Here is a 12,139-nt window from a genome sequence, read left to right on the forward strand (position 1 = left end):
TTTTCTGCTAACCATTGGCTTCTGGCTATCAGTTGTTTTAATGCAGATTCACCAAGAACATACTGATCTTCTTAAAAAACGCTTATATCAATTGTTCTGAACTTTTTAAACATGTCAGTTTCAAAATTGCCCTGCAATTGAAAGGTCACGAAATGCTTGGAATGCTACCAGTGTAGCAGGTATGGATGTGATAATGACAGGATACCCATGAATGAAAAAGTAAGCTATAAAAGAGGTCAAAAATGGTTTATCTCTAATAAAGGTAATTATGCAAATAAATGTCCAAAGTGAAGAGCAAGATTCACATACCAACCAGGTATTTCAAGGAGGTTTCTAATCATAAAAAGCAGAGTGTGAGGAAGAATGATGATAGAGGGCAATAAACAGTGTTGATGCTGCTTACCATTTTTGACTTGGATTGACAAATGACTATCACCCAAAGCTGCAACATGTTTGGCAGATTGAGCCTTACCCATCCTTGGGTTTGATGTTGACTCTACCCACTTATTTTCTCTGGTTAGATCAGAGATTGCTTGTTAAAAAAATCATATGAAATCTTTTCTAGCTTTTCTTTAAATTATTTTGAGTTACTTTCAAAATTATAAGCACGAAGTACCAGTATCTGAAAAGAGCTAACACTTAACACATAGGTGTTTTACTAGAGGAAGTTTTAATGAACTGAGGCTTTCACATAATCAAGCAACAGTAAAGTTCCTTTTGTTAAATTTCTTTCCTTTATTTACAAGCATTTATTTAATAAACTTCCTTCTCTTTCACCTTATTTTAACCCCATTAAAGTAAACCAATGAAACATCCATTTGCACTTTATTTCCTATGTGTTTGATAAATGGACTTAGATGAGTATAACACTAAACAACATACAAACTCATGACATAAAATTATGGGTTTTTTCACTGTACTGGGGCAGCTTTTGACAAACACTCCATAGGACCTTTGTCAGGATGATACTTTTGTCACACTGATAAAACTTTTTATAAAATACCAGAATTAAAATTAGCTCTGAACCTCTGAATCTTATTTCTAAGTGTCCCAAGCTTTTACAAGGTGACCTTCAAAAAGATGAAAGCTGATGTCATTGCATAATTAGATGGATAACAAAATACTATATATATGTAAATCTTAAATTTCATAATTAAACCTAAGAGATTCCAATCCTAGTAAAAGACAAAGCTGAAATCAATGTCAGTTGCACGTCATTAGAAAAGAATCACAAAAAATGCAGAAATCTTGAACTTTTTTTAATTTATTTAATAGGCGCACCAATATCTTATAATCTAACAAAAGAAGGTGGTAAAAGACTGTATAACAAACTGGATTTTTGTATATGCATCATTATATTTCTCTGCAATTCATATTTTACTCTCAACAAGTTATTTAACAGAGGTTAATTAATGTCCCAATAAAACATCAAAGCTGTTGCCCTCAAAGAAAAAAAAGTTAAGGTCAAAGTTCACTGGACATCAGCAAGAAGAATGAAAACTTCCTTTATTCCGCATCAAGGTTGCTTATAGATGGGGGTTAACTTAAGTTTTCTGCTGCTTTCATCTTTCCAGCTCAAGCAGCTTGTAGGACAGGAACACAATCTGCTAAGGACCACCAGCTAAAGTGCTGATTCCATAATTTGGTCTTCTTGTCTTCACAACAATATCTTTCAGATTTACATGTACCTTCTCTCTGTGTGCAGGTGGTACAGAATTCATACAAAACCTGTATGTGGAAAAGTTACTATTAAATATATTTCAAAAAAACCTACCACATATTGGAGTAAATTCAAATTTTAAGGTTCTTCCCAAGATAAACAGTAGTACATGAAAAAAAAAAGCATGGCTGCCAAAGGTCTGCCAGAATGGCAATTTAAACTGAAATAAAAAAATCAACCCAAACACAAAAGTTAAGTAAAATTCTTTAGTCTAAAAGATTATATAATAAATTCAACTATTACCAAGGTGTCATACAAAATGCAAGTTAGAATCAACAAACTTATATTTCACAGAGTTATTCATAAAAGGGGGGGAGGATATAACATATCCTACACTATATAATAAGAATACATGCCAAAACTTAATTCATATTTTTTTAACTAAAGCTAAGATAAAAATTATTTCCCAAACCATTAAATCCCGCCTGAATACTTATCTTTAGTAAGTGGGTACTTTTGTCTGATATTTCTTTTAAACCCCAAACTATGACTAAACCATTTCAACAAACATCTAATAAAAAAAACTTGGAGAACAACATATTACATTACATAATTAAATTGTTTTAATTTTGACAGGTATCTTAAAGACACACACACACATATATATTTTTCTGAATATTTTTGGACTCATGCCCAAACTGAATCACCATTTGAAGGAACTTTTGCGTTTTTATAAAAATAATTATGAACGTATGAAAATATTTGAACACATAATTATTTGGGTTTCTTGTGTGACTACTAACAAAAGAAAGAACTAATGAATGGCCAACACTTACTTAATCTATAACTAACCCAGATTACAAATGTACTATTTACCTTTTAAAATCTTCAAGTTCCCTTTCTAGTTCATCTAATTCTCCATTTTCTAGTCCATTATAGTTAGGTAGGAAAACTTCATCTAAATGCACAAAAAGCTGCGTTAAAAAGAAGTTCTCCCACAGTACAGTTTAATTATTATCTAAAAGCAACACAAAATGCAGTGTCAATGTTCTTCAGTTGAAAAAAAAAACTTGCATAACAATAAGGCCTAGAAATAATCTTTCTAACAGCATGAAAGTTCTTATAGATTAATAAACTCAACTAATAAATAAAGCCCATTAGCCTACCCATGTCTAGTACAACTAGTCTAAACATCCTGATGACTCAGTTAAGGTCTGTAAATACTTAATTTCTTCCTCTCAAGGTCATTCTTTTGAGTTATGTAATTGTATAAAATTATCAAAACTATGCTACTTTTCTGTTTGGATCAGGCCTTTGTTTTCATAGAACAATGACAAAACCAAATTAATATCAGAAACTTATTAAGATCTACAGCTGACTTTCAGGCACTCTCGGTCTCGATCCTACATGTGTTCCGATTCAATATGTTACAGCAAACTCATTTTCTCTTTGGTATCTTCTACGTTTTAACAAAAATTATTAACAAAAAGCCCACAAAAAACAAAGATCATGTAATTTTAGTAACAAGTCTTCATCTAGTGGAAAACTTAAGCATCATTAAATCAACTTATACAAAGGCATTAAACAAAATCAAGCATGTAAATGAAGTGCTAAGTAATTAACACATTTTTTAACAAAATAAAACAAAACACCAAAGATGTAATACACACACACACACAAAATTTATAAGAAATAGTAGCAAATATAAAGCACATACTATATCACAGATAAAAAGGTTAACAACTTAAAATTGTTCTATAATTAGTTTTTTTATGTGATCTACTATAATGGCCCACAAAAACTAGTTGTTTTTATTAACCTCCATCAAACCACATTCTTGTGCTTACATGTAAGGTCAGTCAACATTACTAATGAAAGCTGTTTCTACACAACATCATCTTCTGAAATGTCACCAAGCTTTTTAAAGCTATTCATCTAACTTCTTGAATTGATTTTACGAGAAAATAAGACTACAATTATACACCAGTTTAATAATATGTTTAAGATTTTATACGTAAAATCAATTTTTAAAGTAATATGAAGTTATTTTATTATGACGTTAATGACAGTAACAAACACATTTTAGACTCAAACCTTTCTTACTCAAGATGATACTGATGTAACCAATCAATATTACTAACTGTTTAACAGCTTCTTCCCTTGCCTATGTACTTACAATTTGTATTTAAAAGGATATGTTTATAATTAGCTTTAACAGTATAAACAATGTATCTTACAAAAATTAAACACAAGGTTTAGAATAGTCTCAAACTGGTTCCGATCAGGTTTGATCTGTAGTATTTACTTTTTTTGGACAGAATCAGCACCTGTTAGCACACAACTAAATATTCTGTCTGGCTTGTCTTTAGTGGAATTTTGGAGCAGCCCATTCCTTAATCATTCACCTAACACACGTTATGCAGCAAATTTCTAAATAGTCAAACCTACTTATGAGAATATTAAGTTGTGTACTGTTTTCTTTAGCATAAGCAACTAGTTATAGCAAATCCAATTAAGTGAAGTAAATAGTTATATGAACACGGTTAAGAATGTTTAGGGCTACTTTGGTAATCAGCTTGTTCCACCCAAATACATACCTGGACATGTTATGTCATCTGTACAATTTTTCTTCTTCTTATTTTTCTTTCCTCTAACAGAAAGTTTACTCAACTGTTAAAAGAAAGGGATAAATACCTTTGTCAATATGAACCAAATACATACCACAAACTGCAGATGTGGCTTGTATAAATTAAATGATATTATAAATATAATGCTTTAATTAAATCATTCAACTATTATATAAGTACGTATCTAAAACATATGGGCAATGAAAGCAGGTGCAAGAATATCCATTCAAAGTCCTTAACATTTCTAACAACTAAAATAAAGAGTCAAATTTATTGAATAAAATATTTTAAACAAATAATCATTTTCTATTATTAACACAAAATTCAAAAACATTATGGAACATAAATTGACACTTTAAATCTTGATAGGAACAAAAAATGTAACTACACCTGTTGTATATCACCATTTTTGTTTGACCCCTCTGCTTTTTTCATGGAACTATCTTCTTCTTTACTCATCCTGTTGTTTTTACAGTAAGTGGCCCATACACCTGCTTGATTTAAAACCTTTGAATCAAGCACTGGAGGGCTTATACTGTTACTGGTCATTGGCAGAGAGACCTCTATCTTCTTTACAGGTGCATTATTTTCTGAGAAGGAAAGATATAATCCTATTCACATTTTGCGAAGTATTGAACTCATAAAGTAATTCATTTTTGAAATTCTTAGAAAAATAGCAAGACAATGTCACTATCAAGGACAGAAAATATACATTCTCAGAGTTACACAGACATTAATTTTTCATAAACAATCAATAAACAAAAATCTTTCTTATTAGTTGTTTCACATTTAGTTTTGTTAACAAACACAAATGGGATGTTCACAAACCATGATTCATGGTAATGATACAAGAATAAGTGCCTAGGCCTTACAGCCATAGTTATGGAATATTACTCTGTAGCACAATTTCCAATGGAGGAGGCTTACGTACAATGCACTGATGTGGGACTGACGGTGTTAGACCAATACAGACTTCCTGAAAGAAATCACTGATTTTCTAGGATTGCCAGTTCTGAAAGTTAACTTAAGTATTTCTGATAGATACTCAACTCCAACTGAGCATCAGCTATGAGACTTGCATGCCGCTAGCCTTGAGCTAACTTCCACCTAAAAATCACAAGTTTAACATGAACTGCACAAGTGCATGATGACATCATCATGTGATGACAGCCCTTCACCAATAGGAGGGCAATACAACCTGCTTGCACAGTAATTCCCTTAAGCACTTGCGTTTGAAATAACTTCTATCTCAGACGAGGCAAGAGGAAAGTGCACCTGAAGTGAGTAGGATGGGTGGGAAGGTGTGTGGAGGTGAATATCAATCTGAAATATGTTTTCAGGTAAGGAAATGTTAACTTTTGAGACAATACATCAATTACACATACACAAAATAGCCACATTGAAATGACAAGAGGAGCTGGTGAAAACATTAAACCTTGATGAGTTCCCTTCATAAAGTGCCCAAAGGAAAGCATATGGAGTGTGACACCCAATGGCATCTGTTTGGAACAGAAATAACATCGAAAGAAGAAACTGAAGGAGGGAATATGGGAGAAAAGGAGTGACCACATTCCCTCACCATGAGGTATGAGGAGAGGAAAGAGCAACCAGGATAAAGGAGAAGAGAAGAGTGGTAATGAGAAAGTGGGAGGAAACAAGGGTGTAGATACGTGTATGACGAGTATCAACAGCAAGTATGAATAAGACTTATGTGTTTACGGAGAGCAGAAACATCAGCTAAAGGTTTGATAGGGACCCAGTAAGAGCATGGAGAACCATAAAAATAATCTAATCAGGCAAGAAGTAGGAAGGGGAGCAGTGGATAAGGAAGGAATAAAACAGGGTAGAAAGGAAGCAGAGAAGAAAGAAAACTGTGACATCGGGAAAGACAGAAGGTGGAAGAAATGCTGCCCTAAATCCCAAGATAGAAGATACTTACATATCATGGGAGAAATGTCCCATTAAATAGGAGGAATATGTTACAATGAAATCAAAGGGAAATGATGACAATGAGATCCAGGTGATAGGTACCTTGGTACACAGAAGAGGTATAAAGGTGATAGGAGTGGGACAAAGGGACAGTTACATGATCAGAGAGGTAGACTGGACAATCCTATACACAATGATAAAGGGATGTCATATCCTGAGGTAAGAGTAGTTTGTAAGGGTGGATCAGAAGGGATATGAAAGTCAGGGCTGAGACTTGAAAAAGTATAGTAATAGAAAGAAAGTTGGGATAGACTTTGAGAGATAATCAAAGGAGTGTCCCAAAATTGAGCAAGGACCTGAGGGAGGATATTGAGAGGTGTACATGCATAGGAAAAAAAAGGGACTTACACAGGTAAAGCTGTTATAATGGTTCGAGAGTTTGAAGAGTGGTCATCAAGGCAAAATGCTTACAAAAATAAAATTTTTTAGACCCAAATACAGCTGAGTAATGAAGCCCAATAAATGTCAGAGGAATTTTATGGTATTGGTATAGTAATTTATAATTTTTTTGTTATTTCAAAATACACATATAAAACCTACAAAAATTATTTTTTTAAATCCTTCATGTGAGTGGTAGATGTACAAGGCTGGTGGCATGTAAATCTCTGATGCAGAATACCACAACTTCAAGAGGAAAATAGCTGTTCTTTGTACAAACGCAAGTCATTGTATTGGAAGTGTGTAAGAAACACAAGAAATAATCTGGAAATTTCTGACATAGAAAATATCTGCAGAAAGCAATAACCTCGTAGCTATTCAGATACACACAAACAAGGTCTAAGCACACAACCTAAGGCAAATTCTAAAAAAAAAAACCCTCATCTACGAAACAGAAAACAAAAAAGATACACTTGTCATAGGGCATCTATTAAAATAATCTATTTGGTAGCCTATAGTGCAGTGACTAAAATCCACACATTTTTGAACTTGTTGAATATGAACAGAAGAACAAAAAGAAAATTATAAAATGAACCACAAAAAATCATAATTATGGTAACTTATGTCCACTATAAATTATTTCTAAGTGAAAAATGTTGAGGAATTTATTTTTTGTAGCATGTAGGCTAGTTAATGTTTTATATATCCAGAATTGGAGATTAAGATTCAGCTATTATAAACAAAAATTTCAACTCGCATCTTTATCAGTACTCTTATACAAAACAGTAACAAGTGTTATAGTAGCTTACTATCACAGAGGAGATAAACAATGCTTTCACCTATAAAATAACGACTTCATTCATAAAAAAGTAAAGCTTTTCTAAAATACCAGTATCACAAAATTTCCTAGGTAATAAATTCAGTGAAAGACAATTTTGCAATTATTAAACATTATACATATTCAATGAATTTTTTAAAAAAATACAACTTACCCAATGCTAAAAAGAAAATTTATAAAACATCAGCTATTTCGAATCACTGCACTGATGAAACAAAACTGATTTCACATAATGCATAAAACCACATTCTAAATCTGCTAATAATTGTGCAAGATAATATAATCAGTGCTGAAATTAATTACAAAAATTTTCTACATTATAAATTATTGATATACATTTCCTCTACCAAGGGACATAACAATAATTTTTTACCAAAAAAAAAGACTTATTTTTGCTTTTACAGCTTTGTATACAGGCATTATTAAATAACGCAACAGAAAACTAAAACAGTATAAAAGAATTTTCCCCCTCTACAAACATAAGTACCAGGTATCTATGCATCTATGATGTCTCAGTGGTAAACCAATTTTTTTGTACTAGCTATTCTTGGCTTTCATTCACATTAACTTTGTTTTCCAGGAAGATGTTTCCATCTTTTTGGTCCACAATATTCATATTGCTTTCATAGATAATTACAGTTTTCAAACAAAATAAAATGAGAATTACAGAAAAGATTGGCTAAAAACCTAGCTGACCAAAGACGCTAAGATTCTAGCTCAACAGACAGACATGTTTCACAGGGCTTTCTTACAGTATTGTTGACTGAAAAACAAAACAACTCACCAAACATACAAAAAAAAACAAAAAAACAAACTACTACATGTAGTTGTATAATTGTGATTAAAGTGAAAAGCAAATACATAAACCACATTAATTTAAAAAAAAGAAAGATATATCGTTACCTTTTTTTTAATTGAAAAATAATCTGTTCTATAAATTTTGGTAATGGTCATCTAAACAACAACCTGAATAAATGACATGCTGGTACATAGCAATAAAATGCAAAGATTCTAAGCAGGCTGTCTTAAATATTGGCCTGTACTTATCATGCTCATCTACAGTACTAAAAATGGACAATCTGGTGAGGAGAATGTGTAATGTTTATCAAATGAAATATTTTGTTGAAAGTTAAAAATTAACATAACTAAGAGAAATTGTCTTTTAATTGGATTTTATTATTTTTTTATATGCTGAGCAATGTTTTTAACTCTATGGTTTCAGTTTCTTCTTGCCATCACAGATTAAAAAAACAAAAAATTTCTGCAATGTTTCATTAAACGTTATCTCAATCTAAAGGCCAAGCAACAAACATTTATTAGTCTCATATGAATACAAGTCATATGGATGTGAAAATTTCTAACGAGATGGACTGAAATTTGAAATTGTGGTGTCCAAGAGTTCTTGGATTCACATCCAAGCTGAAGAAGTAATAATAATAATAATAATAACAATTTGAAATCATTACAAGAAGAAACTGGTACCCAATGTAGGAACCTCTTTTGTGATATTTCAGTTAGTTGTTAACAAAAATGCCTGGCATGCAAGGGCTTAACTCTTTAGCTCAGTCAGTGGACCATTTTCTTGGTGTGTGAGACATCTTGGGTTTGAATCCCAGCCAAGGAAATAATAGTAATAAAAAAATTGAAATCACCACATATGGTGCTTATGAATCAAAAATATTTTTTTTATAACTAAAAGGACTATTTTACAAATATTTCACAGTTTTCAGCAACAGAGAGCTAAAGACTTACCTTTGTCTTGCGTGAGGGCTGTTACATAGCCATTTAAAATAACCTGCTGATACACTGGCTGACTAGCCTCTAAATCTTGTTTTTTCTGTTTTTCTTCTGATTGAGAATGTTGAACTGCTTCCTTCCTCTCCATTTCTTGATAACCATTTCCATTAGGTGTTGGCTTTACTTTCCCATACATTTCTTTTCTTGATTGCTGAATCTTTGCTTGAGCTTCAGATTTTTGATGAACAAACTGGTCACAAGGTGGCACTTCAATATGTTTCTATAATGAATTGAAGCGCAAAATATTTAGACTATTCAAATGAAGGACACTCAATTCTGAAAAAAAAAAAAAGTAAATCTCCAGTAATGCTTCTATTAATTTGAAAAATAGTAAAATACAAAGATAACAAACATAACAACAAGCTGAAATTTTTATATTGTATGATACAATTACCCAATACCACATACACATCCTTATAATGAAATAAATACAACTTTAAATTCAGTTACTTCATTATGTTCTTTTACTTTTGGTATAAAAAAATAACATTTTTTAAAAATATAAAGTTGTATAATCACATTGAAATTAAAGTTAAGAATACATTTTGATTGAAAAACAAACATATTTCATTATATTTAATGTACACTTCTGCTTCTCAATCACAGTGTAATTTGTTTTGGATTTTTTAATAATACTTATTGGGTAAATTTGTAAACTATTTATGTTTTGATCTACTTTTTGAGTTAGACCCATTTTATGAAATACCTTTTCTCATCATTAAACCTAATCTAGGTTAAAGCAACATTAATCAATAATTATGTGCAACAGTGTACTTTGATCATGTAAATGACATTTGATAATATATACACCATTTGATCTAGTTTTGGACTACTGGTAAAAAGGAACAAGTAAACCCCAGAGGAGTAGGCTTAAACACAAGTTAAATAAGCCTAAGTATTATATGATAACAAGAAAAACACTACAAAAACTCTCTCGCCATACTTCTCTGTGTTTCTAATAATCATATGTATAAAATTCTGATGGCAAGAATGATGGCTGGTTAGTGTCTAAATGTTTTATAATGAGGAGTAAATTTCCCTTTTCTAATACCACTTTTTAAATATTTACAAAAATATTAATTTAGTACTTTACACTGTTAAACTAACATATAAAAACATATATTTATAAAATAGTTAAATAAATGTTACTTCATATATCAGCTCCTCTTTTAGTCCAGGGCAGGGACCTGTTGAAAATTGCTCATACTTATCATTTTCCACATTCTGTGATGAAAGTTGTTCTCCTTTTTTATCATGGTCTTTTCTTTGGGCCCTTTCTTCTGCCTAAAGGCGAAAAGAAAATGCCATATAACAGATACTTAAATACACAAAACCTACCTTTCCTACCATGTCAGAATTGTACTTAATGTCTCACACTACATTTAGTTTAAGATTTTACTTTTATTTCTCTTTCATGATTTTAAATCTTTCACATACGACAATATCAAATGAGCAAGTAAAAATAAGAATTTTAACTCTGCAATCTTGAACTGAATGAAACAGCTTTGTCCCAGGTTGAATTACGGTTTATTTGTTATCCATTGCTGTCCCTAATTTTGAACTGTCAATCATATGGAAAGCAAGCAGCTATCAGCGCCCACTAACAACTCTTGTGCTACTCTTTACCAATGAATAGTGAGACTGACTTTTGCATTATAACGTCCCACAGCTGAAAGAGCCAGCACAGTCGGCATTGGGTTTTGATCTGATGACCTGCAGTTTGGGAGTACCCAACCACCATGCCAGTTGAACTATTAAGTACCTAAAAGTATATAACACCCCACATAACACAGAGAGAAATTCTGGTACTCAGTATCTGATTTAAATCTAAGGGATGCTAGATAAAACTATTTTCAGTAGCAACCTATGTGTTGTTTCCAATGTAGTTAGCCATGTAATTGCTATATGTATTACGTCATCAATAAATTAATGTTGCTTTTTTTAGATGAAAAAAACCTGAACAACATATATATATATATCAAAACAAACCCTTTAATAAATGAAATAGCCTACATTCGTTTCCATCTTACAATCAGGTTGTTAATGTCTTGATTAAAGAAATCACTTGACTTTGAAGCAAAAACATGTTGATGTTCTCTTTAACATCTTCCACATTTGCATATGTTTTCCCATTAAGATGGTGTTGCAGTGAATGAAAATGATGGTAATCTGATGGTGCCATATCTGAAGAATATGGTGGGTGGGGGAGAACTTCCCAACCCAACCCCATAGTCTTGTGTTGCATCAAAAGTGTCACATGTGGACGTGCATTGTCGTGGAGAAGAAGAACACCTTTCCAATTGACGAGTGAAGGGTATTTCTGATGAAGGGCTTGATTTAAACATTCCAGTTGCTGACTATAGATCTCTGCTTTGACAGTTCGCAGTGGATTGAGGAGTTCGAAATGAATTACTCCTTTGATGTCCTACCAAATGCAAAGCATCACTTTCTGTGGATGGAGTCCAGGTTTTGGAGTCGGAAGTGGTATTTGTTTAGGACTGAGCCATTGTTTGGCGTTTGCTATTCTCATAGAGAATCCACTTTTCATCACCAGTGACAATTCTGTCCAAAAATGGTTCACACGCATTATGTGCTAGAAGAGATGAAGCAATGTTCACATGTTGGAAACAATGATCATCGAAGAGTTCGTGATGCACCCAAATATCTTAGATGTCTACGTACTGTTTCATGAGAGACATGCAATTTCAGGGCCATTTCATGATTGTGTTGCCTTGGGTTAGACTCAACAAACGTCTTCAGAGCATCAATATCAATTCTAACATGTTGGCCCATCACAGTTTTTAAGGCTAAAGTCACCTGAACAAAATTTGCTGAACCATCGTTGACACT

The 12,139-nt window shown here is 32.3% G+C and overlaps 1 protein-coding gene across 2 annotated transcripts in view; it reads right to left on the minus strand.

The window, feature by feature from the left end:
- Positions 1-1,246: 1,246 nt before the first annotated feature.
- The window catches only part of LOC106464349 (protein FAM193A-like), a 102,907-nt gene continuing 92,014 nt past the window's right edge, over positions 1,247-12,139 (minus strand). For both annotated transcript variants that reach the window (XM_022392039.1, XM_022392038.1), the window contains exons 17-22: positions 10,439-10,573; positions 9,245-9,509; positions 4,678-4,877; positions 4,258-4,330; positions 2,537-2,618; positions 1,247-1,728 (exon numbers count right to left, since the gene is read on the minus strand). In XM_022392039.1, the coding sequence (XP_022247747.1) occupies positions 1,608-1,728; positions 2,537-2,618; positions 4,258-4,330; positions 4,678-4,877; positions 9,245-9,509; positions 10,439-10,573 (876 nt within the window). In that variant the 3' untranslated portion in view covers positions 1,247-1,607. The remainder of the gene's footprint in view (positions 1,729-2,536; positions 2,619-4,257; positions 4,331-4,677; positions 4,878-9,244; positions 9,510-10,438; positions 10,574-12,139) is intronic.

This window comes from Limulus polyphemus, unplaced genomic scaffold, assembly GCF_000517525.1.
Source record: "Limulus polyphemus unplaced genomic scaffold, Limulus_polyphemus-2.1.2 Scaffold1624, whole genome shotgun sequence".
Lineage (NCBI taxonomy): Eukaryota > Metazoa > Arthropoda > Merostomata > Xiphosura > Limulidae > Limulus > Limulus polyphemus.